Source organism: Hippichthys cyanospilos, chromosome 12, assembly GCF_059441005.1.
Source record: "Hippichthys cyanospilos isolate Australia breed blue-spotted pipefish chromosome 12, RoL_Hcya_1.0, whole genome shotgun sequence".
In the NCBI taxonomy this organism is placed as follows: domain Eukaryota; kingdom Metazoa; phylum Chordata; class Actinopteri; order Syngnathiformes; family Syngnathidae; genus Hippichthys; species Hippichthys cyanospilos.
The window spans coordinates 16026431-16053469 of NC_142380.1; the positions used below are offsets into that span (position 1 = coordinate 16026431).

The window sequence follows — 27039 nt, forward strand, 5'->3', positions numbered from 1 at the left end:
TAACACACTGTTGTGGTTATGGGGGGGGGCGTAAACGAGACAAATGTGAGACAATGTGCGCATCGATGCAAATGCTGAAAACGAATGTTGCAACAATAAAATGATTTTATATATATATATATATATATATATATATATATATATATATATATATATATATATATATATATATATATATATATATATATATATATATATATATATATATATATATATATATATATATATATGAATGATATGTTTATTGGATGCTTGAGTGTGGTGGAGATCAGTCCCCGTTGCCAACTCGACCCATCACTGCGGGGCAGAGTGGCCTGATTAGCACTTTGAGGAGGAGTGCCGCCATCTGCAGTGATTAACCATCACTGTTCAAAAGGGTTCCGTTGGATTTAGTGCTGACTGTCACATGAGGAGGAAGATTTGGATCCAGGAACAGAGAGTCACAGCAGTCATCAGAAACTTGATCCATCTTAGAACTTTAGATCCGGAAACTGAATTGTATGCTCTTATGTCTTGGTAGTTACGTGCAAATGAAGCCTTGTCCGACTTCAGGTCGTGAGGCTGAAGTGTGCACGCAAACTCCCCTGGTGGCCAAAACGTTTGATTTGTTTCACTCCAACCACATAATGAAGATGAAAATCATACCTGGAATAAAAACACCCAAATTTGGTCTTGTGTGATTTACTCATGCAATTTGTACTAAAATTTTGTGGTTACTGCTAAGGTACAAAAAATGAATTCTCTTTAATTAAAAAAAAAAAAATGCATCCAGCAAACCTAACATGATAGATTATATCATATCATATTATATTATTCAAGAATCAAGAGTTTTATTGTCATAGACAAAGTGACACTACACATTGAATTTTTTTTGTTTACATCCCCAAGCAGACTTACATTCTACACAATAGAGCAACCATACTGTAGGTCATCCGGGAGGGACTCAATGTCGAGCCAGTCCTCCGCGTTAAGAGGAACCAGTTGAGATGGTTCGGGCATCTGGTTCGGATGCCTCCCGGACACCCCCCTGGCGAGGTGTTCCGGACATGTCCCACCGGGAGGAACGAGCCAGGACACGCTGGAGGGACTATGTCTCTCGGCTGGCCTGGGAACAGCTGTGGTGTAACATTCATCCATCCAGCCATTTTCTAGAGCAGCTTATCCTAACAAGGATTGCTGGTTCCTATCCCAGCTGACTTGGAGGAGTAGGCAGGGGACACTCTGAACCGGTTGCCAGACAATTGCAGGGCACGCAGAGACCAACAAAAAATTGAAATTAGTATATTCAAAAGATTCTATTAAGTTCTGAAATATGATACTAAAAAAATCTAGAATTTCTCCATTATTTTTCTTCAAGTGGTTGTATTGTTTTTTTCCATTCTAATTCAAAAAAAGATTTTTCTCACTGTATGAGTAACAGTTGCACCAGTTACTACTTGTAATATCCAGAATGTTACAGGCATATGATGAATGAATCTTCTATCGATGGATTCTCATATTTGAGAATTTTCCTTTTTACAACTCCATCCATGAATGTATTTATCAACTTTTTACTGTGATTGTTTCATCGTTGTCCTTTAATGTGTTATCCCTTTTGTGTTTTTATTCGATTTTGCACTAGATTTTACTGCAAATTATTCGAATTGTACCATTTTTTGTTGTCAAGTGTAATGAGACCATGTATCGTAGCAGCAAGCCTACATCATTGTTATTGTGTTTAACGTACTGTTCATTATGATTTTGTGTATGCTTCATCTTGATACACATTGACCAGAATTATTTATAGACTGTTATTTATAGGAATTGCACAGCAAAAATTGGCGTTAGCTTACCTTCATTATTGCTAGTTGCGACAGGGATCTTGCTGACAAGTTTTGAATAATATTCCACATGGGGTATATCGATGAAAAAAGTTGATAAACACTGAATTACAGAATTTATGAAAGATGTACAGGGGAAATTTTGAAGCCCAGTCTGTGAAAATTAAAGGGATTTATTTCTCTGAAAACCTCATTCAATACTGTAATTGATAAAGTACAATTCATATAATTATCAATGCTGATCCTTTTCATCATTAAAATGAATCAAATCCATGCTCCCCGTCAAATAAATAAGCCAAATATAGGAAATGAACTTCAAAAGCATGCATAAATATCGTGATCCCTGGTGTGTTGAGCGGATGAGCAAGTCAACAAATACATTCCAAATATAAGCGTACATTCCTGCGCAGTAACAAAATAAATCAAACTGAAGCTGGCTTCAGTGCTCTTTGCAATCTCCCTTCCATCAAAACTGATTCCACGATGACTATTTGGCCAACCTTGCATTTTCCCCAAAGCTGCTTTTAAGATGATGCGTTATGATTGAATCTGTTACAGCTTAAAGCTTTATCTCCACTTGTATTTCTGAGCTCTTGAGGGGACTTGGAAAAGTACACGACCATTAATACCAATGTCATGTCTTTCAACGTGAACGTGTTTGTCATGTACACATAAAAGTACCGTCGGGAATGGGGTCATCCCATTCAAAATCCAAATGCATAATCCACTCCCACCAGATAGATACATTGGAGATTAATAGAAAATCTTGTCTTAGAAAGCCATTTGTTGATACTCAAATGCTACATTGGGTCGGGAAACAGACTTACTGTACATGTTCTGTACAGGACGATTGACAGTGGTGTCCAATCCACCTACCGTGCATGTTTTTGGAGGGAGGAAAAGGGAGAATCCGGAGAGAATACGCAAATGCCACACGATCAAGAATTATTCCTCAACAAAAACAGTACGGCCGTACCTCTGCTTACGAATGCCTCTCGTTAGGAAAAATTCAGCTTACGCCTGAAGGCCTTGGCGGAAAAATATTGTCTTTAGTAACGAGAAAATACAAGATACGAAAGGCAACATTGTTGGCCTATGAGACACGAGACACCAGCGCTCGCGCCAACATGACTCTAGTCTGATATAACACGTTATCACAAGCCGTGATGGCTACCATATTTATTTGTGATGCCTTTTTAGAACTTGTTAATATGTCGGCTTGCCCACAAATGACACAAACATTTTTTGTTACTGTGCTCTTCCACTTTTCATCTTTACTCATTTCATCCACACGCCCCACCAACAGAACTAACAAACATAGAATTAACATTGGCTATGGCTAACATTGTACATATTCACATAAAATCACATATGTAACCTACCAGCTTGGGCTTTCGCATCAGACGTTTGCGTTGTTAGCACGCCGTTAACACTTTAGCAATGACATCACACAAGAAGAACTTTGCATGACCCAAATTTAAACTTAGGTAAATTTACATGCCCAAAATACAGCTAGCTAGATAGATCGATAGATAGATAGAGCTCATTTGGACTTCACTGGAATCACTGGAAATAAAAAATAAAATAAAAATGTACAAATTATACATCTAAAAACATGTCTGTCTGTCTTTCCCTCTCTCTTGCTCTCTGCACTCATCACCAACACACCAGCATCATCGCAAGGCAAACAAGTGAACTGCATTCATATTGTCAAAGCTACAATTAATAAGATTAATTTCAAGGGTTTAGGAGTGTGTTTTATTTTTTTTTTACACAATATATTTTGATTATGTACTAATGTAATTTTAATATGTATTTGTTTCTGTTTTAGATGCATTTTTATCATTTAATAACATTCATTTAAAGGGTTTAGGAGCATTTGGGGGGGCTTGGAACGGATTCGGTTATTTACATGGGAAAATCGGCTCTACTTATGAAAGATTTACATTACAAAATTACTTCCGGAATGAATCAATTTTGTAAACAGAAGTACCATTTAAATTTTGACTTACAGCTAGTGGAACGCACCTCTGCCTGGCAATCCTCAATTTCCGGATTTAGATCTCGGCTCGGGTTTGATTTCAAATCTATTGTGGTGGTGTAGGAAGGCAAATTCATTAAAACTGCGTCAAGTCACATGAACACCTAAAATTCTGTCACTGGTCTATGTATCTGTTTATTCACTTCAGATTCTTAAAAAAAATTAAATCAACATTTTACATCATGAATCATTTTCCAGATCCCGGTCTACATTTGCTTGATCATCTGTTTTGAGTGTCGGTGCACAGCCTCCACAAAGGCGCCCACATTCTCCGGGTCCATATCAGGATAAAGACCGTGGCCCAGATTGGCAATATAGCCTCTGGTGCCAAAACCTTCCAGCATGTTCTTCACGATGTCTGAAATACGTTCCTAAAAAAAAATAGAGGAGAGGAGGATGGGTGGGTGGCTGGGCACAAAAAGACGAGGGCTCAGCCAAGGTTCTAAAAACAAAATAAGGTGTGTGTGTGTGTGTGTTTTTTTTAATCTCCTTTCCATTAAAGGGGTCAAGGATGAACTGTTTTTGGTAAATAATTTTATGCTATGCCTGTGCCAAATGAAGTTTAGGATACATACAGTATAAACATGAAAATAGAGAGAGGACAAAGAATGGTCATATCATGCTTACCAGATGAGTGCAGCTAGATTTTCAAAAAATTATAGTTCTCTTTTTGTATCATGAAGAATATCCAATCACACACACACATCAATCAAAGGAGTACATGCGTGACAAGAGACAAAGACATGTTTATTGTTACCTTGGGAGCATAAAGCGCACATGGGTCCATGTTTCCCTGAAGGCTAACCTTTCCTCCTGTCCGCTCCCTGCATTGAAAAAAAAAAAAAAGGGGGGGGGGGGGGCACACATTCAGAACACAATTCAGAATAAACAAAAAAAAAAAAGTCTCTGAACAAAATCTGTGCCTGAATGAATGCAGTTCCCTTGTCTGTGGTAAGGGTTAAGGATCCATCTTTAATAAATAAAAAGACAAAAAAAAGGAAGGCCTGCCATCATGCATTTATGTTTTCTTTTATTTCGTTTTCTGACTACAAAGCGTTTGGTAGAACTCATAATTGCATGACATTAGGAGCCATTTCCCTTCAGTTCCATTGTACATTAATTATCTTTTGTATGTGTTCCAAAAATAGTATATATTGCATTTCGTGGGAGGGGGTTCTACCTTGCTCAAAGGCACTTCAACAGTAATCAGGATCCAAAATATAATCCTTGGAACCTCTATTAGCGCCTTTACTTCCAAGGCCTGAGTCCTTACAGATGGGCTTCTTACTGATTAAAAAATTAACTAGAGCTAATCCTGAGTTTACTGCTCTGTTCATCAAACACAGTATGCTGGGTAAATAATTACTTATGTGCATGTGTGTGTGTGTCTGCGTGTGTGTGTGTGCGTGTTACCGTGCTGAACGAGGGTCAATGGTCCAGTCAAGCCCGACGACTTCATAATGAGACTGAGACAGAGCTTCCAAAGCGTAATGAGCATCCTTTGCAAATACAATCTGCTCACAAACACACACACACACACACACACACACACACACACACACACACACACAATTAATACAGAACAATTACGAGGATCCTTCAGCGGGCGAATCTTATTGTTGGCGCAATGCTGCCATCTTTTGGCTAAAAGCAAAAAAAAAAAAAAAAGACATGGTGAGGAATTCTTAATGAAGCCTGTTGGGAATTATATGTAATAAATACACATTGCAACCAATAATGCAGATAATTACAATAAAAGATAAGAGAGAAAAATACATCGCACTGAATGAAAAGGGTGAAAATATTTTGCCGAAATAAGCATGAGTTTTTCATAATAGTTCAAGGGAATAACAATAAAGCATCGTTATGCAGTATTTGGTTAAGGCAGTGCTTCTCAATTATATTTTGCAAAGCCCCCTCCCTGAAAAGAGACCCCCCCACTCACCGCACTAACTCCAAATAAGATTATCATCCATAAAAGTTGATAAGTATACTTAAAAGCTGTTAACTACTTTTTAAAATGTTTATACAGGTTAGTCTAAATCTAAAAAAAATAACCGAGCGCATCATAGTGCCTGGAGAAAAGAAATATATGTCAGTCCTTATTTGATTGCAATTCCACTTCACACTACAAAACCTGCGCCCCTCCTGGCCCGCCCTCCTATTTGAGAGGGACTGCGTTAAGGGTCTTGATGCGTATGTGCGTGTCTCCTCTCACCATGGGAACTTCCTGTCGTGCCTCTTTGAGTTTCTCTTTGACGCGGCGAGCGATGTCTTGGAGATAAGGTAAAGAGAACGCCTGAAACTCCGCCGGCCCCAAAATGCCGGCGTGGGACTCGAAAACCTGCAGAGCCTGTTAAAAGGGAGTCCAATTTTCCAATATGACATTTGACACGACGGGCGTAGAAAACATGAGCGGAGAAAGTCCCACCTGGGCTCCGGCTGCAACTTGGCCCAGCAGATACTGGACTATGACGTCCGTGAGCATCTTCAGCAGCATGTGGCTGGCTTGGGGATGCTGATAGAGCCAACGCTTTGCTTTGGAGTGGGTGTTTGAACCGCCGCCTTCTATCATATAAGACATGAGCGTCCACTGTCAAGGGAATGCAAACCGATTAAGGACAGAACGAGCGAGATGTCAACACTCGCAGACTGCTTCTCAGAACCTCACCGGCGCTCCGGTGAATCCTATCAGTGGCACTTTGCCCTCAATCTTGTGTCTGGTCAGTGTGATGGCTTGAAAAACGTAACCCAGTTCTTTGGCTACATCCACTTTTACACGCAGGCGCTGCAGGTCTTCTGGATCCTTCAGGGGCTCTGGGAATGTAGGACCTTTGCCCGGCACCATCTGGACATCCATACCCATTGCCTGAAGAGGAGGAAAGGGTACATTAGCTGACTGATTCTTGCCCTAAAGGAAGATGATGACGTCTGTTTTTCACAGATTGAAATATTTCAATGTCCACCAACTTCTGGCGACGTTTCTTTAATGGAAGTGGTTCGCAAAATAAAACATAACGGCACCGAGGCTTATAGCCACTAGAGGGCGGCAAAACAGATCAGCCTAAACAACCTAAGGCAGTACTTCTCAAATGGGGGTACTTGAAGGACCTCCAAGGGGTACTCTAGATTTGAAAGTAAACAAAGAAACATGCAACAATCCTTTACAAATATTTATTGAATTACTGAAATATTTCAGAAAAAGTTCAAACAAATTTTATGTTTAGTAGGTTATTCAATTTCATTATTTTTAAAAGCCAGATGCTCCCCCATACTAGAAAGGTTTGCCCCAACTTGTCAGTGCCACCTCTCTACCTGTCAAGTTATTGATTTATTTTTGTGAATAGATCTCTACTATGATCCCACAGGAGGACACTTTAAGCTAAACATTTTCCTGTGGACAAATATTTATTAATAATGAATGATTTATTTTTTAAAACAGATCTCTACTGTAATCCAAAAGAGGACGCTATATGTTGAATATTTTTCTGTGGACAAATATTTATTTTTAATTATTTATTTTTGAGAACAGGTCTGATACTTTATATTGATTATTGTTTGTGGTCAGATATTTATTAATAATTATTTCTTTTTGATAACAGATCTCTTCTATGATTCAAAAGAGGTCACTTTATGTTGATTATTTTTTGTGGACCAATACAAATTAAGTTACTGTAAATAAATCAGACCCTGATGGCATGTTTTAAGCTTTTATTATTTTTATTTTTTTTAACCCAAAAATGCTGCTGACAGGGTACTTGGCTGGAAACATATTTCACACGCTGAAAAAAGGTTGTGAACCACTGACCTACGGAACTGCAAGGCACGATGGAAATTTCAGTCAATATTATACGAGTGCATTTTCAGTTTTTAAGTCGTTAATTCATCATTAATATTTAATGTATTTAAGTAATAGACTGTTTAATCAACAGCCACCAGTTAAATGACCCATATGATTGTATTTTAAATGTTCCACAGTTTGAATATAAATAAAATCTTACCATCGATGCATTGGAAATGTAATTTTTTAAAGAAATATGAGTTTGGTTTTGATTTTGGGTCGTGCCATTTCTAATCAGGAAGTTGAAACGTCTTGTTGACAGAAACCCCGCCTCTCACCACATAGCTGATGCGCGTCCTTTATCACATTGTTCTAGAGTCACCTGGTCACTAAACCGTAACAAAGAAAAACGATAACCTTGGGGTATGTAAACTTATGTGAGCAAGTGTGATTTTACTCTGCATGGGCTTTGCAGAGGTCATTCAAGGGCCTTCCTATCAAAAGACATTTTATCTATTCAGGTGGGGCTTGTGCTGAGAGCACAGAATAAGCAAGGAATTCTTAGAAATGCAAATATGAAGGAAAATGACACTTTAGGGGGGTTTGGGATGAGAAATTAACATTGTAACATGGTCAAAAGCTCCAAAAAGTTACATTTCCATGATAAGGCTTCTTTAAGCTTACCTGTGGCACAACGAGGATGTCAGAAAAGATGATGGCAGCATCAAATGGAAAACGCCTCAGAGGCTAAATAGGCAGAAAAATGCAAAAAGTTTAATCGAAATGATAATAATAATAGCATCTTTGAAGTGCACACTATTTTTACGTCTGAAAATGTGATTGCATATTAGACATGCATTAATGATTGCAGTTGGTAGTACTGCAGCTCTTGATGTGTGAAATTTTGAAAAAAAAAATTATCAACACAACCACATAGGGCTGCACAATTGATCGAATATTAATTTTCAGGATATTGGCTGCCATGATTAAATTAAGCTGATCCTCAAGCACTTTTTTTGATTACAAGTCAAATCAAGCACTTTGCCATCCTAGCCCCAGGAGGCATTGTTTCCCACATGTTTGCATGACAAAAGCATCTCTAATTATTATTAACCAGTGTGAAAAGGCATTGAGTTTCTCACCGTATTCCTCATATATACAGTGAGAGTTGTCAATTGAGACCCGTTTTGAAAAATCCGATTGGAAAGAATTTGGTTTGAAATGACCGAAAATGACATTTTGACTGCTAATTGATCGATATTTGCTTAAAACTAAATAATGTGCTTAGTTCTGAGTAGGCTGATTTTCTTTTTTATTGGTTTGCACTCAGCAAGTAATTTAGCTGTGTTGCCCTGTCTGACAAGTTTTTGCCATGCCTTGTGAATTTGTTTTAATTATTTCCTTTATTTATTTATTTTATTATTACTTGTAAGTATGAAGCCTTGAATATATACTTCTTGTTTGAAAAAGGGCAATAAATAGACAAGTTGATGAATTACATGATGAATAATTGTGATTAAAACTATTATTGTGTATAATGATTATTATTTTGACCATAATCGTGCACCCCTATACTCTACATTACTTTCCCCCAAACAATTACTGTTACAAAACAGAAACGATGACGCAAAACAGTGAAACAAAATCTTGAAAATTTAAGGTTAGACAAAGTAGAAAGCAGGAGCAAAACTAGAAAGTTAAAAAATAATGAGGCGATTCCATACTTGCAATGTGAGCTCACAGCAGGCATCTGGCGAACGGCACGTTTCAAAAAAGTCCTTCCCTGCCCTGTACTCACGAAACTCTGCAAATGTGACAAAATGTTGTTATTCACAATGTCAATTCGTAAAATTGACCGGCAAAGAGCTCCCAGTACCAGGTAGATATCTTCCAGCCTGTCTCATACACCAGACGGGGACATGCTTGGTTGGTTCACCTCTAGCTGCTCGTAGGAATGTGTCGTTCTGGAGTTGAGGGAACTCTTCAGGGCTGGGGGGGAACATCAGCATGTTGGTCATAAAACGAGCTTCATACGATTTAAATATGCAGATCATTTTTTGACAATAGTGTCTAATAATGTCTCGCAGTGAAGTTGCGTTATCTAAACTACAGACATCCCACTCCCCATTGGTGGTGAGGAAAGATAATGCCTATGCTCATTTAATCAGCTCCCAGCACCATCGAGACAGTTAAATAAAGCGCAAAATTAAAATATAAGGCATCCATAAATTCTACTGAGTAAAGCAGAGGAATGTTTCTTTAGAAACACCAGTAAATATAGTATTGCTGTTATAGCTTTCGTCTTATTTGCGGCCAAATTAGAGATTTAGAGAAAGAATGTGTTTGAGACAAAGCATCTGAGTTCTTTAATTACACGGATAACTACACTTGTTACAATGTTGCACGCATATTTTTCAAAAATAATCTTCAGCAACAAATGCCGTCTGCAACTGCAAATGCGATTTCTGACAGGCCAAGCAAACATGAACATACCGAAAACAAGCCATGCTTTCATAACACTGACAGAAGACTTGTTTTCATAACGCCACTGACATCTTTGCAGCAGGAGTGACATTACAACAGGAAGCGGGCTACTCACAGGATTAATTCGCCCTTGCTCATGTCGGCCAACCTGAGGAAAAGACGAACTTTATATTGCAAGCTGTCGACTGGGTCATACACCACCTCAACTGACACTTTCCCCCGCTTTAACTCCAAACAAACTGTCACTCACAGGGCGCGGCCATCTTTGACTCACGTGACTACGCCGGAAATATCATACATTTCAAAACAAGATACATTCATTCTTTAACGTGCACAGATTTGCCAACAATTCGAAACCATGCAGATTTGACGTAAGTAATTAGGCTCTCTTATCTCCCACGTGCTGGATTTAATTTTGGAATCAATTCTTTCCTCCTTTCTCAAACGACTTCTGTGCAGTTTTCATCAGTGAAGCCATTCATCATGCTAACGATTTAACAATGTAGGATGTTATTTTCCAACACTATTTCTACAAATCTCTGCAAAGTGCACTTTTAAATGATAATTTCTACAAACCACAAAATCACAATATCGCACATCACCAGTAATTTATCTTTTCATTCACTTATGTTTAATTACAAGTGTGTCACAGCTCCAAAACTGTGGAATGAACAGCCACTGCATGTTAGACAGGCCTCATCTTTATCTGTTTTAAAAACTATTTTTACAACCCATCTTTTCTACATGGCTTTCGACACCTTGCATACTGTTGACTTTGATTTTATTTGATATGTTATTCATTTTACTGTTTCATTGTGTTTTTATTGTGTTACCAGTTTATTGTGTTTTAATTTTCCTGTACAGCGCTTTGGAAACCTTGTGTTTGTTAAAATTGTGCTATATAAATAAAGTGGATTAGATTGGATTGGATTACAAATCCATGGGATACTCATTAGATCCATGGGCTACCTCGTGCCAATAGATGTGCCATGTTGGTGACGCCCACATTATTTACAGTCTAACAAAGGGGTGTCAAACTCATTTTTATCATGGGTCCCACTGAAGTTACAGTTTCAGTCTGAAGACCATTTGCAAATTTGGTATTTTAAAGATGGATGAAGCAAAGTGGAAAACATTATGCAAGAAATTGATGTATGAAAATAAATGCTTATTGTAGATTTGTCAATGTCTTTCTTTCTTTCTTTCTTTCTTTCTTTCTTTCTTTCTTTCTTTCTTTCTTTCTTTCTTTCTTTCTTCCTGTGTTGGATGGCTTTGTTTTTAACCTGTCAGATTGTAGATTGCACAACACGTGTTTTATGTGTACGTGCAAGACATAGATTTGCTATAGTGAAAAGTCCCCTGTTGTGAAAAACCAGGGTGGAGTCTGCATTTCCCTTCAAGTCAACTGGGACAGACTCCAGCTCCACATGAACCTGTATATTAGTTCTTATTGAAAATATATGAATCAATGATCTAAATGTTTATTTACAAAATATGTAACAATGATATTTGCTGTGTGTATAATAGTGCAAAAAAGAAAATAACACAGAGTATATAAATGATCACATAAACAAAATCAAACACCAGTCAAAAAACATGTTCATTCTTTTAACAGTTTTAAGTCCTCCTTCAGTTAGGTTTAGGTTTGACATTTAAATAAACAGGATTCAAACATAACAGTGACAAACAGGTCTGTAAAAAAAGGAAGCTGGATTACTTCAATATGAAGCAGGTGATACACTTCACTGATCAGTGAAACATGCAAATTAAGCACCCTAACATTAAAAAAAAAGGGTTGGCCGTTGCTGTCAATATTTTATGCAAGTTGATTTCTCAGTTAAAAAGCGAATCTAACAAGATTATTTTGATGCAGAACAGAACATTACACCATACCACATAATAATGTTTTCACTATAGTATAGGCATGTAAAAACTACTACCAAATGCTTTTGGGCCACTGACTACCTATTCAGATTTGTATGTGTGCCTTAATATTGATGACACCAATTGAATTTATATTGATATTACTTTCATATATTTTCAAATAGAAATTCTAAACCACATATTGTGTTCATTTTACATTTTGTTTCTTATATGGCAAGGCTTAAAAACGTATGTATAATTTTCCGTAATATACAACCAACAACAATTTAAATGAAAACCGAAACAAAAAAAGCCAGAACAGTAGAATTAATATACTTTCTTGTAGTGTAAGGTAGACATTTTCACAAGGAACTCATTAACACAAGACCAAGAATAGCTCCAGTCAAAACGCCGAACAAAAATGACCATGTTTCTGTGCTGAAGAATGTCTCCAACAATCTGCATCTAAGGTTCTCGTTGATACTGTCCCTCGGTGGAAGTGTAATAGTCGTCAAGGACGCTCTGCATATAATCAAAAGTGGGCCTGTCATCCGGCGCGCTTTTCCAACAGGACATCATGATGCTGTATAGTTCGGCGGGACAGTTGTCAGGGCAGGGCATCCGGTAGCCACGCTGCACAGAGGACATGACTTCCACTTTTGTCATGCCTGTACAAAATGGAAAGACAAAGGAGGAGGTTTTCAACAATTTGATCCTTTGCCAGAAATAAGTGAAAGTGAAAATTGTTGCTTTAAAATGATCTGACCAAATTATCTTTTAGAAAGGTTATGTATCAAAAATACGAGTGGTGATGGTCGCTTGGTATCGTTACCGGTGAGTACTCAAGAATTGAGAACTCATACTGGTATCAATAGAAAAAACAAGTGATACAGAATAGCCCTAATCATGCTAATTGATTAATGTTTACCTGGATAAGGCATTTTTCCAAGTGTAATAAGCTCATAGAGCAGAACTCCAAAGGACCACATGTCTGACTTAATAGTGAAGGAGCTATAGTTGATGGCTTCAGGTGCGGTCCACTTGATGGGGAATTTAGTTCCTGCATTGGACAAATACACACACAGAACAATACATCTGTTTAGTCAAGATATGAACTATTTACAGTACTGCTAAACATAAGCATTGTCAGGATTTCATTTCATGGGGCAGCACATTGTGTTGTAATGAGCTTAAAAGTATGGATTGAATTTATCTCTTTTTAATCTCACCCAGATATTCTGTTTTTCTTTTAATTTAGATACAAGAAGCACTGCTGTAAAGTTATGCTTCGCACAACGACAACCAATCAGTGCCCACTTCAGGGAGAGATTGACCTGTTTTCCATCCCCAGCAAATTCAAGCGCAGGATGTCTCATGCAACATAACAAATCTATATAGCATAAGGTTAGAGATTTAAAATGAGATAAATAAAATAATGCTTTCACTGTGACTGTAATTCATTATTGCAATTAATATGTTCATCTGACACCCCTACCAACAAAATCTATAATTTGTGGAGAGTTGCATGCTTAATGGCAAAGATGACATTTAGCATCAGACCAGGCGGTGCCTAGTAGGCATTATAGAGCATCAGTGCATTTTACCATGCTCTAGATGGTAATTTTACCAAGATAATTTATTATTGACAGGAAAAGCAATGAAAACGTCAAAACAGATGAAACAACATAAAGGTCAACCACAACACACACACACACACACACCCTCTTTGGCAGTGTACTCGTCATCACTTATGACTCTCGCCAGTCCAAAATCTGCAATTTTACAGAGTAGGCTCTCGGACACGAGAACATTTGCTGCTCTCAGGTCTCTGTGGATGTATTTTTTTCTCTCTATGTATGCCATGCCTCCTGCAATCTGCAGTAGATCGAGAAGAAAAACAATGATTAAGATAGAGGAAGGTTAATGCATAAATGCAAAAGATACACATGACACAGTCCGTGATTCAGTTGGGCAAAGTAAAAATACAATGGAGTGATGAGGTATTAAAGATCACCTGCGCTGCAAAATCAATGAGCTTGGGCAATCGCAGTTTGCAGCCTGCATCACTCTTGAGGAAGTCTAACAGGCTCCCTAACAGCCACAAAAGAGGGGAAAAGAAGTGGAATTTCACATACAGAAATATTTATGATGACTAATCACAATTCATAGAAGAACGCCTCTCACGATAAGCTTTTCGTAATTGTAATAATGCGCAATAGCATCTGGTTGTGATCGTAGCCAGCTTCACATTTTGAATAGGATGGAGTTTACCGTTTGCCATGAATTCAGTGATGATGTATATTGGCTGCGTTTTTGTGACGACAGCATAGAGACGCACGAGTCTTTCATGCTGAAGCGTCTTCATGATGTTTGCTTCTTCCATGAAGGCGTCCGCCGTCATGGTTCCTGGCTTCAGTGTCTTCACCGCCACTTTGGTTGTGTTGTTGTAGTAAGCTGATCAAAACGACAGCAAATAAGGGGAGGTCATGAAAAATGAAGTTAAAATACTAAAGGTTAGAAAAGACAAGCCAACCCTATAAAAGACGACGCAGCGGGGACGGAACGCAATATGTTGAATCCACGGGTACAGTTTTCCTCCTGCATTTTATAAAGCTAAGGTCCCATGGCTTCCTATTCTGAGGATATTTGTTTACTGAAACTCATGAATGAGATTGTTTACTCTGTGACTCTAGGATTTACCTCTGAAATCCTAACTGATGGACTTCTGAAACCTTTCGAGGACACAGGCTTGAATAATGCGAGGTCGTTGGGTGCGCACAATCAGTGCGTTTAATGCGGGAGCAACACTTAGATTGATGAAGACTTTTTAATGAAAGAAAGGGTGAGTACCAAACACTACGTCCTGGTACTCATGCGAGTAACGCACAATAAAAATTATGTGCTCCCCTGCTTATAGTTGTTTTGCCTAAAGTAATATTTAATAATTATTTTATAATATATAATAATTATTTTAGGATGTTCATTTACTAACTTTTACGTTTAGGTTCTCAGTGACATGTTTTTAGTACAGCAAGCTGTCTCAAGTCTGTCAAGCTGCCTTCCTCATTTTCTTCAGAGCTGGTTTTCAAGCTATATTTTTTAATTGACATTCTATATAAGGACTTGTACTTCTCCATCTGTGTCCTGTCTTCTCCTGGGTCCAAAATCTGGTCTTAACATGACAATGTTGGAGTGACAATGTGATGAATTTCCATAACCATTCAAAACCCCATACTCAGCCTCCATACGCATTTATCTTTATTATTATATTAATGTATTCAAGATGACGTCAATGAATGAATTAAAATATGACCAAAAAAGCACTGAAACTCCAGAACTGAAAATAAGTACCACTTCGGCACTGTTCCTTTTGATACTAACCCATCCAGACTTCTCCAAACTGCCCTGCTCCTAGTTTCTTCACCATCGTAATGGAGTCCTTGGAAATCTCCCAGGCATCTTTATCCCACGGCTTTTGAGCTTTAGGCTTTACACATGGACGGTCCAGTTTACGACACAGGCCATCTGCTTTGTCTGGAAAGTACACAGACATTTACACTGAAACATTTAGTATTTTTAAACTAAAATTCATAACACTTATTTAATGAGGGGAGCATGCAATCTGCCAAAAGAATTAGTGTAAAAGAAAGAAAAAAAAAACCCTAATGGTTGTAATTATGTAACATTGGCAAAAAATATGTACCAGTTTGTACTTCACTATCATAGTTCCTGTTGTGCTAATCAAACATACAATCACTCTGAGATCCGACTACGCGTATAGAATAGGTCATGAACACAAACAAATTTTAGGAAGCGAGATCTATAGTTTAAAGTTGCACTTACTGCAGTAGTGTTTGATCATGGTGCTGATGTCAGGGAAGGAGATCTTAGGAGAGATGTAGAACCCTCCATTATCTAACATCCGGATCTTATAGTGTTTGACGGATTCTGTTCCTTGGGTATCACTATCTCGCATGGACAATGAATAACTACCTTGGAAGGGAAAAATATGAAGCATGTTTTCAAAATAAGAGGCAAGAATAAAAAAAACAACAATGGTGTCCGTGAAGGAAGAAAGGTATGGAGGACCAAAAGTGCCAAAATTTATTAAATAAATGTACCATCCAAAAATTAAATAAATAGTATCATTAAATCATTTAATGATTCATTAATGAATTAAAAGTGCCATTATTCAAATTGGTTATTAATTACTGACATATTTAATTAATTAATGAAAGATTTATTGAATTAATGGATGTATTAGACTTTGCTGAGTATGTGAAAGTAGGGCCTGCACAAAACGATTTTCTACAACGTAACGTGGAGGAATGAATTGAAGTTGAGTTATTTCTGCACTTTTTCATCACAATATTGACCCAAGAGTGATCAAAGAACTATCCACATTGGTTATAACCCCTTCTCTGGCTTGATCTGAGGAGCACGGTAACCAATCAGGTGTTAAGACCCGCCCAGCAAACATCGAGTGAGGTTGACAGAGAAACTAAATGCATGAAACGCCACACCAATGTGTCATTACTGTGTCATTAATTAAATAAATGTTCTATTTAACTGATGAAACATTTAATTAATTCATGAAATATTTATTTATTCAACGACAGTTTAAATTAATTTAAAAAACATTCAATTATTTAATGGCACTTATTTAATTATTGAATGGTACACTTATTTACTCAAATTTGACACTTTCGGTCCTCCGTAAAAAGGCTGTCAAAACAGAACGTGAACATGGAAAAAAATATCAGAGGTGCCAGTGGCATTGATGTGATTGATTTCCATACCTTTTGAAGTTTCACTCTCCCTGATAAGAAAAGCCCCAGGTTTGTTTGCTGGTGCCAGCAGCTGCCTCTCAGCATCTTTTCTTGTAATGTCCTTGAAAAACCATCTGCAAAGGATTTATTTGATCAGCTGCATTTCAGATGCATTTTTTATAATAGAAACCATTCCATTATTTATACAGTATTACCAGTGTTGAGAGTAATGCATATTTACAGTAATGGATTGCAAAAATAACGTAATCACTGTAATGCATTCATTTTTGCTGTAACGCCATATTGTAATGCATTACACACACACACAAAAAAAGTAATATTTTAGGAATATATAAGGAATATAATAGTTAGGTGCAATATGTGCTTGCCACCTAAAGAGCTGTCCCCTTTGCCAAATAGCACCAGTAATTTGACTAACCATTTAGAGCGGAGCCATAGTAACGTGAAGTTAGCGAAAACAAAACACGCGGGGGATTGGGGATTAAACAAAGCAGGCAAAATTATCGTTCTCTAGCTCAGGGATGCCACTTCCACCTCAAGATATTAGGAGACTTGTGGCGGAGTATGTCATACGTAGCAGATATGCTGCCGCTTTCTACAGTAGATTGGCCAGCATTTTGAAACCTTGTCAGTGAGATCCCTGTCGCAACTAGCAATACTGACATGGTAAGCTAACACAAATTTTCACTGTACAATGGCTATAAACTATAAATAGTTGTGGTGAATGTGTATCAAGATGAAGCATACAAAAAAAAAATGTTAAACAGTACGCGAAACACAATAAGGATGATGTAGGCTAGCTGCTTATGTTGTTAGCCCCACTGAAACCATCTACTGTATTTTTGAAATGTCTATCCCTAATCTAGCTGACTGAATTTGAATCTGAATATTAACATTGACATTGTGGAATTCACTAACTGTTGCTGCTTAAAGCATAAACAATGCATCACTATGCTGTGAAGCTAAGAACAAAGGGATTAAAATACGAAAAAAAAAGATTTTTACATCTTGTCTTTAAAGGTTAACAATACAGATGAAATGATTTGTGTTGGCTTTAGGCTTAAACCAACCTTTCACTAGAAGTGTAATGAGCATAATGAGCTACATTTAGAATGGCAAATCTGGATTTCCAGTTATGTTAGTAAGAACAATATAAAAGTATGCAATAGTAGAGTAATGCCTTAGGTTTCAAATATAGTAATATATAGTAATATTATAAATATAGTAATATTGTAATGTAAGTCATTACTTTGAATTGACAGTAATAAGTAATTAATAATGCATTAAGGTTTTAAGTAACTTGCCTAACATTGATTATTACTAATTTGGTGTATCACCAAACAAAAACTGTAACAAGGTCCTTAACTGTCAGTGAGCTGCTTTACCTTTTCCAGCTGCATAAAATGAAAAAAGATGGATTTAACAACAACACTGATTTGCCAGTTCACTTTAAAATCACCCCATGTCCGAGAATGCTTTAAATAAGACTCCGGGTCAACATGATGAGATGTACAAGGTCCACTGGGACCAAAAACAATAAGGTCTTTTATGTTTTAATTTATATTTACGAAACTCATTATCATTCAGGCTTTGATTTCTTCTTGACAGAAGAAAAGTTGCTTTAAGGAAAAAAGCTATCAGTAAATGAATGAATGAAATGCAATGAAAATCGTACAAAAGATATTTTAAGAAAATGTACAAAAGTGATTGTGACATGACTGACCCGACAGGCCACTTGAGTAGAACATTTGACCGGTTTTATCTTGCTACCCTTGCCAGCTTCTAAGGTATGAGCTTTTGTAAAATGACATATAGACTTGTGAAAGACCATATTATGCCACTCATGTAACCATGTCAGTTTTCATTACAATGCATCAACGTTTCACAGCACAGGCCTGTGCAGTAGACACTCACTGCTCTACTTCCATAGTGTCTGCTTGGGCAACATAATTGGATGGGATGAAGCCCTGTTTGTCCGACACCAGCGATTTGGCTTTCCACCACTCACCGTGTCTGCAAAAAGCATTCGAGGGTTTAAGCGCATTTGTTAGAGTTTAGCTCCCACACTAAACAATAGTAGTTTTTTTTATAGTTCCAGCTAAGACACTCACTCTTCAAGAATGATCATTTTTTCTCCTTTACTGAATCCAAGATCCTCAGGATGTACAGCTTCATATGGGAAAAGGCCCACCACTGTTTTGCCGGTCTCACATTGCTCTGATGAACAAGAGATACGGTGTTATTCACTGTAAATGTTACACTGTTATTACCAAGTCAGCGAACACATTAGCACATTACCACCATTGGGATTTAACATGCAGTAGGATGTGTCTGTCGACCAGGTAAAGGGTTTGTGTTAGTGATGTGACGTTCACAAATGAACCGTGTCTTTTGAATGGCTCTTTGCCATAAAGAGCCGTTCATATTCCACCACTGCAACAGCTGAGTGCAACAGCTTATCATATTAATAAAATTCACTAAAATGCTGGCTTGATCAACACATGTTTGCATGCCGCTCCTGGTCAGCTGTCTCACAGGTAAGTTTTTCCAGAAAGACCGTTCTTGCTTGTTGAAATTTAATCCAGACATTGCCCCACTATTGTTCTGTTCAAATATGGATATTCTCCACTTTAACGTGGTTCCAGGCAGATTTCCATCAAGTTAATGGATCGTCGCTCGCCCAGGGATCTTTTCTGGTCACTTCTTTTCAGTTTTGCGTAGCTGAATATTATACATTCGATATGACGTCACAAGTCAAGTCAAAAGTGAGACAAAAAAAGACTGTCACTCAAAAAAAAAATAAGAAAAACACAATTGTTTACATTGAAGCTAATTAAGATGATCAAGTAGCCCATTGTCAGGAGGAAAAGCTTTCGGGAAGATCTTCCAAATAAACACTTACTAATGCCGTTTGTATCATACAATACTCATTGAAAGTCGGCTTATTTTGAAGCATTGACTGATCTTCTTACAATGTTTGGCTGATGTTTGGGTGCTTCACCATAGTGGAGTAGAAGACAGGCAATACATTCTCACCATGTAGTCATTATACTTCTGGCCCAAAATAAGCTTGCTTTAATAAAGCCAGTGTAAACAAAATACAATTGCATGCTAATTTTCCTAATGAACCATTTATTTTTCCTTCCGATCTTCTGAGGTACACTTTAAACTTACCACTTACAGTATTTTGATGATTACACAATGTTATGCCGAATAAGATGGATTTTCATGGCCCAGAAACAGAGGATTAAAAACTTAATAGACCAGAGATGACAAATGAAAAAGGTAACATACCCTCCATACTTTGAAATACCTGGCCAGGCAACATGGAGTTATTCTGTAACAGCAGGAATATATTTTCAATTCTAAAAATATATTTTCAGTCTTCCTTAGATCATATTACTTGTAAATTCATTAAATTACCGTCTGCTGACTGATCTTGTCCTTGGTGGCTTCACTTAGCCTGCTGTTCAGTTTGGACTTGATACAGCCCATAATGTCTGCACGGGGAAGTGATAAAAGGTCAAGTGTCAAATTTACAATATCATAATTCTACTGACAAAAACAATGACAACAAATAGAAGAACACAGTGCTTCAAATGCTTGATTGTCAAGACACTATGAAAGTTGAAAGTTGATTTCTTTTTCTTTTGATAATATAAAAATGATACAGTTTCAGGTATACTTAAACAGTTTTTATAGATGGTATTCATATTCATAGTCAGCATGGCAAGTGGGAGCGTGGGGGTTTTTGAAAAAATAATTAAGAAGCACTTGTGTAGCAACAAACTGTGTTGATCGAAAATGGTAATCTGGAAGTGTTTGTTCAACTTTTCAAGCTATAAGAAAGGTTGCTTAGATGACCGTTTCTTTGGCAAATCAAAAGTTAGCTTTTAGCTTGACAGTCAGAAAACAAAAGAACCAGAAATGGAGGATCTGAATAGATTAGGAGCCTGTGTACACGCACACGTCATGCTACACAAAGACCAACACACAACTTCCTCTTTGAGCAATTGGACTGTGTTCAAGCCTATGATGACAACTGAGAGGGGAGAGGAAAAGCCTTCTATTCACTGTAGATATAATCATCGGTTTAACTGTTTAAAAGAAATCTACTTTACAAATTGAAAATGGGACACAGAAAAATAGCTCTCAGAAAGGTAAACAATTCACAGGAGCCTAAAAAATAGGAAAATATAAAATCTTTCTGAGGCATAACTCCTAAATTGTACCTGCTTACAAGCAATGAGCCGATGCTGTTTGTTTTTCCTCAGACGCCACACACGTTGTCCTTACCTTTTGATGTGTGAACAAGCTGTTAATCCACTGCAAACAAGTTCCCTGGTTCTCAGATTTTCTTGGAGCTTTTCCACCTGGTTGGTCCACTCATTCACGACACCGCTGGTGTTAATCTCGGCTGGCAGGTCAGCCCCCAGAATGAGGAACTTCGCCAAAACTGGTCGGGTTTTTTCTTCCCTATTGAAACTTCCTGGTGCAATTGTCTAATCATTATTTGCATAATGAGCAACGCACGCACATACATACGCACAGGAAGAGAATACAGACGTTTTTTTTTTGGAAGCTAAATATTGTACACGCAATGTCCACAAAATTAGGTACGTTTTGTGTTCAATTGAACTATCTGTATGAAATGTAAGCCTTTGGCACGCACAAAGATGCACCATTATCAACAGTTGTTTATTACTATTTGTCTACTTCAGATTTGACCTTTAGAAGACAGTGTGCAGTCATATATTGTATTATTCTCAATAATATTAATAGTTTAATTCATTTTCTTGTCATATCAATGTTTATGATTTTTTTGAAAAGTTTGGCCAGTTGAGTATTGTTAGAATAATTGTAAAAACAGTGCTACAATCAATATAGCTTGCAATGAAGAAATGCTTTACCATGAGAATGGATGCACTGCTTGCGATGAAACAATCTTTGCTATGAGAAGTTTGCTGTCTCCACCTTGGCCGTGCGAAGGACAGCCCTAACCCTAAGCACAGACAGATATCACTTCACTTGTTATCTATTAAATATCTTGCAGAATGTCTTGACACACAGAATGCGTTGCCACATATATACTAATCATACACACACACATAAGGAAAAGTACAGTGGGTTCCCGGTCCTGATGTTTTTTTCTCGGGCGGGAATCTTCATGTAAATTAGAGACTTCTGCATCAAATAAACAGAGTGTTAAGAGAGGCTGCTTTAGAGCATTGTAGAATTATACTTGTGCAGTCCTTCTTCGTTCTCTTCATGCATGAGCTGAGAAATAATGCCTTTTCTCTTTTTTGTGTCTACTTTCTTATAAATGTCTGACGGGTGAACCTGACAAATAGTCAAATAAAATATTAGTTTTGTTTTTGCCTATTAGAGTAATAAACAACTACTTATCGTGATAGAGATGGAGACCTGCTACATGCAGTGAAAAACCATGATATCCCATGGGTTTAAAAAAAGAAAATTAGTAAATTTTTCAGTTTTTAATACAGTTATAATAATTGCCTTAGATAGTACAGATGACCAATTTACACTATCATTGTTGAATGTAAAATTCAGTTTCATCAACTCATTATTTAATATCTTTATTTGACTGGTAATATTCAATATTGTAAGGCTGTATCAAACCTGTTGAAGCAGCACAATAAAACATCAATTCCATGAGTCATTTATTTTACTCTGGCACAGAGTGGAGAAAGTAGGTCACAGACGGTACACAGTTAGGACATTTATCAAACTCATGCGCCTCACATTCCTAAAAGCTGATTTATAAAGAGCTGGGTTAACACAGTGTCGTCACTATGGTCACATTGTAGCGTACAAATAACCTGATCAGATGCCGAAGATAGCTGGGATAGGCTCCAGCATACCCGCGACCATAGTGAGGATAAGCGGCTAAAAAAATGGATGGATGGATATGGAGGAAACCTATATAAACAAGTATATATTCACAAAAACAGGAAAGTATAGTTTGTAAAACTGCAACGTAAATACAGTACATGCTCCTTTATTAAGGTTGATTATGGGATATATCCATTACCACGCATAGTATCAGGAATATAGTGGGCCTTTTTCACATGAACATGTCTCACTTACTAGAAGCGCCACACAAAATTGCATAATTATTTACATGAAATAAATAGGTCAGAGTTATGAGAAATGCACTTTCTTATGTGTTTGCCAAAAGTTAGAAGAGAATTGGTCATGTTGTCTTTGGTGAGCAAGAACCTAATAACGTACAGTATTTAAGAAAAAAAAAGTATTTACCCGAGCATAATGAACACAAAGGCCACAAGCCTTAATCTGACAGTCCTTGTTTAATTCAATTCAGTGGTATGCAAAATGAATAAAAGTAACGGGACTGCATGTATTAGAGTATATACAGTATTTATAACTATTTCAGTGTCCATGTCGGCTAATTTGTGGAAAACAAAATACATTGTACAAAAAAAAAAACACAAAACATTTGAAGAGACGAGTTGTAAATTGTTCTTTGTACATCTAATTTGCAATTATTTTAGGATAAGGGTAGCTAGTAAGCTAAAGTAGCTGCTGGCTGGGATTAGCTGCATTCTCTATTCTACATCACAGACCTGGCAGTAAAAACTTCAAGAATTCCATAAGTGGTGGCAAATAGGATGATTTGTAGAACATAATTTAAAATGGCAGGGAAATTGTGAGACTGTAAAGGTAATTGGATACAGTTCAGTAACATGTGATCCAACAGTCACACCACACCACCAAAATTTCCGTCATGATTAAATACTGTACAACAGTGATTCTCAAGGTAAGCTACTATAGTTTTCAGGCCCCCTTTTCATTACATGTCTAAATTTAACTTCTTAACTTGGCTTTTTTACTGAATTTACTTTTATACTAAACCGCATCAATGAGACTATATGAGAGTCCAATTTCGTCGTCGAAAAATGGACAAGTATCCAAAGGCCAATGTTTCTTCACAGTCTTTTCAGTCCTGATTACAGCCAGTCCAATAGTCTCAACAGTACTGTCAATTTCAAGGAAGCACACGCCATTAACTGGCAATATAATGCCCATCTGCATCACTACCTCTATAAACATGCTAGCTCCACTGCGACCCATTACATTAGCACGTCTCAGTGGGCTCACAAATTGCTTGCACAACTACAGAAGTAACAGAGGTTCTCTTTTCCATCCACACCATCAGTGTTTTTAGCACTGCACTTAACTGACTAAATGAAGAAAAAAAAAAAGTGTTTGTACAACAACCACATCTCATTTCACTTGAACTCTAAAGCACACGCTGGAACGTCTGTTGTTGTTGTGCACAAAAGGCGCGTGAGCAAGGTGCAAATTCCAGTTCGTTGCCTAAAACCTAAAACCTTAGGTTCTGGAGTGACTAACGAGTCTCATCAATAGTATCGGAATCAATATTGTGCTAACCTCCTGCTACCCGCCAAGTGTGAAGAAAGAGTTTGGAGCCAACAGGTTCAGGAATCAAGCGAGCAATGTCGTGATCCCCTGTGGGTGAATGGGCCCGGTTAGCTGTTCTTCTGTGCTGCCTCTCTTTGAGCCGAGGAGGATGAGCTTTGGGTGTCTTCGGTGTCGTTTGCATCTGAAGGTAACAGAAAGACATTTCTATGTAATCCTCCGACTAAATCAGTGATTCGCAAATAGGGGTCCATGAAGGAACTTCAGGGGCTACGTGAGGCATCAGCAAACCTAATTCAATGCTATTAAATCCCGTGACAGGAACAAATTGCGTTTCAGTGATGACGGCATGGTACGAGAAGGGTTAACATACAGGGTCGTACTGGAAAAATATTTCGCATGGAGTGAAAATATTAAAGACTGAATTGACAGGTCCAAAGCTCTGAATAGAATAAATGGATACTAATCGAGTTTACGGTACCTCCTCCTCCTGCATTGAGGTGAAGCTGGGATAGAGACAAAGTAAGGGTGAGCTCTCGGCCTTCAGTGTCAGTAGGACTCTGCAGGATGTCATGGAGGGCGTTCCTACGCCCCGTCCTGCCAGATGCGATGAAGTCGGCGTACGTGACCTCAACATCAGACATCGCGTAATCATCATTCAGACAGCCACACCTACAGGAAGAGCAGCTCAAATTTACCTCAAATTATTTCCAGCATTGTGACTTAGTTAAACATACCAATATATTTTAAACCCAGAGACATCACAGATACTTGACCCTAATGTCAAATAAATAGCCCATGTGGTAGTAGTACACTAGTGTAACCTTTCAAAGACGGGAAATGTACCTCTATTTCATACATGCATTTCAAACCATAGTAAAAGAAAAAAAACATTTAGCTACGAATGACAAATTGAATTAATTAGACCCTGAATACTAAAAACAGTATATGTATAAAGTGGATCCAAACAAAGAAAAAAACAAAACCAACTCATTTTTACCAAACGTGCCTTTAATGCAAACCGAATGATCTTGCGTGTTGGTGATTTAGAACAACTCAGTTGTTTCTTTTTGCTGCCTAAAGCGTGGGCTAATGCTAGTCCATTTTTGATAACGCTTCCCATTGCATTATGACGTAATCCTATTGTGTCCCACGCCGGCTTTCACTTACCTTCAGAGTCGTACCAGCTCAGTTGCTCAGGAGAGTGAATTCAGTGGCTGAACGGCACCGCAGGCCCGACATCATGTACAAACGTCTAATAAAATTTTAAAAAATGACACAAAAAATACTATATACAACAAACATCCAACGGAATATAATATCTAGCTCTAACTTAGACTATGCTAACGCTCAAATCAAAATAAAAAAAAAAATACTATATGAATCTATTAGCTGCAGAAAGGGATGCCTGCTGATAGCCACTCCACTGTCTTCGCGTCTTCCTTCTTTGCAGCCAATGATTTGTCGGTATAGCTCAATGTGAACGCCGATTGGGTGACATGCACAAAGCCTGAGCAGAGAGTGGGACTGGTGCTGCATTCACTGTCATCTGGTAAAGAAATGTTGTAGTACGGTAATCATGATAGGAACTAGGCTAAGGGAAGATCGTAGAGAAGAACGTTGCCAAATGGAGTGTATTAATACCTTGAAAACAAATAAGGACAAAATAATCGAGGTCGATGAGCCCTGTGTGATGATATTGTGCAGGTACAAGACAAAACCACAAGATGGTACTGTTGCACTCACAAATGTCTAATACCCCATTGAAAGTAAACCGAGGGGGAAAAACAGTATCAAAAGCTGAAAGACTTGTTAGACAGCAATTACGCCTCTTCAGTGACGCAACTATGCGACCGTAAAGCTTATAAAAAGATATAGACCCCTCCTATGAAAAAAGTTATTTGATTTATATGTATTCTAAAATCTGGTGTTACATTAAAACATATGCAGTTGTTATTCTGTACTTTACTTGCACTTAGAGCTGATATTACCGTTTATATAACCTAATAATAAAACATTAGTAAAATCACGTCTGCATGTCATAAAAGTGCGGTCCACTATGTATACGGTTGTTTAACGTTTGTAATGCACAGAGAAATCAGTGCAAATTGTGTTTGCAGTATGAGCGATATATAATCGCAAGGTTTCATCCATTTTGACCTTTAAATAGCCATATTTCCACTTCCCCCAATGAACAGAATGTGCCTCTGAAGTGCGTTGCTGTGGAAACGTCTTCATGTCATTGTGCTTGTGGCTTGCAAACATGGACTTTCACTTATACAGTATAGTGCTTTTCTACTGTTAGTACTCAATGCTATTTACACAAATTACTTAATTACCTACTGATGACTCACAGTGTCTTGCTCATGACACTTTGAAAGTCTCACAGTGGTCGGGGATCAAAACCACCTTCAATTGGGAGACAGACAGACTTGTGCCAGCAGGATACTTTTGGAAGATATTGACAGGAAAGAAAACGTGTTTTCATCTCAGTCGACCTGTTTAAGTGTTTAGGACAACACTCCCCTCCCTGCCTAAAGTATTCCTGAGGTGGGCAGCCCTCGGTGGTTGGACAGATGCGACAATCCCTGAGGGATGCTTATGTTGCTTGGGACTTAAACACCCATGAGTTCACTGCTACGCCGCAGGGAATCACTGACAGTCAAACACACTGCAGGAATATTTAGTGTGGGGAGAAGCTCCCCACTTGTCGTTCCTTGGAACTCTCCATGGTGCTGAAACACTCATTGCGCATCTTTTCTTTCAAAATACTGAACCGATCTTCAAGTAACAGCAAACACCTAAATTACATTATTTTCATATGTCTACTTAGACTAA

The 27039-nt window shown here is 37.8% G+C and overlaps 3 protein-coding genes across 3 annotated transcripts; all 3 read right to left on the minus strand.

Annotated features, from left to right (window-relative positions):
- Positions 1–3971: 3971 nt before the first annotated feature.
- Positions 3972–10390, minus strand: urod (uroporphyrinogen decarboxylase). Its single transcript, XM_088429605.1, has 10 exons — positions 10242–10390; positions 9519–9631; positions 9367–9446; positions 8327–8389; positions 6533–6730; positions 6293–6454; positions 6080–6214; positions 5275–5375; positions 4619–4685; positions 3972–4232 (listed from the first exon to the last, which is right to left on the minus strand). The coding sequence occupies exons 1-10, from the start codon at positions 10262–10264 to the stop codon at positions 4068–4070; spliced, it is 1107 nt and encodes a 368-aa protein (XP_088285731.1). The 5' UTR covers positions 10265–10390; the 3' UTR covers positions 3972–4067.
- A 1203-nt stretch (positions 10391–11593) lies between these two features.
- lyn (LYN proto-oncogene, Src family tyrosine kinase) lies at positions 11594–21197 on the minus strand. Its single transcript, XM_088428838.1, has 13 exons — positions 21076–21197; positions 20203–20279; positions 20074–20116; positions 18891–18996; positions 18694–18792; positions 16789–16892; positions 15833–15982; positions 15371–15523; positions 14261–14443; positions 14004–14080; positions 13711–13864; positions 12918–13049; positions 11594–12657 (listed from the first exon to the last, which is right to left on the minus strand). Exons 2-13 carry the CDS (start codon positions 20272–20274, stop codon positions 12455–12457), a joined length of 1476 nt encoding a protein of 491 aa, XP_088284964.1. The 5' UTR covers positions 20275–20279; positions 21076–21197; the 3' UTR covers positions 11594–12454.
- A 1246-nt stretch (positions 21198–22443) lies between these two features.
- LOC148415101 (cAMP-dependent protein kinase inhibitor alpha-like) lies at positions 22444–26586 on the minus strand. Its single transcript, XM_088429156.1, has 3 exons — positions 25372–26586; positions 24683–24873; positions 22444–24385 (listed from the first exon to the last, which is right to left on the minus strand). The coding sequence occupies exons 2-3, from the start codon at positions 24843–24845 to the stop codon at positions 24312–24314; spliced, it is 237 nt and encodes a 78-aa protein (XP_088285282.1). The 5' UTR covers positions 24846–24873; positions 25372–26586; the 3' UTR covers positions 22444–24311.
- Between the last annotated feature and the right edge of the window lie 453 nt (positions 26587–27039).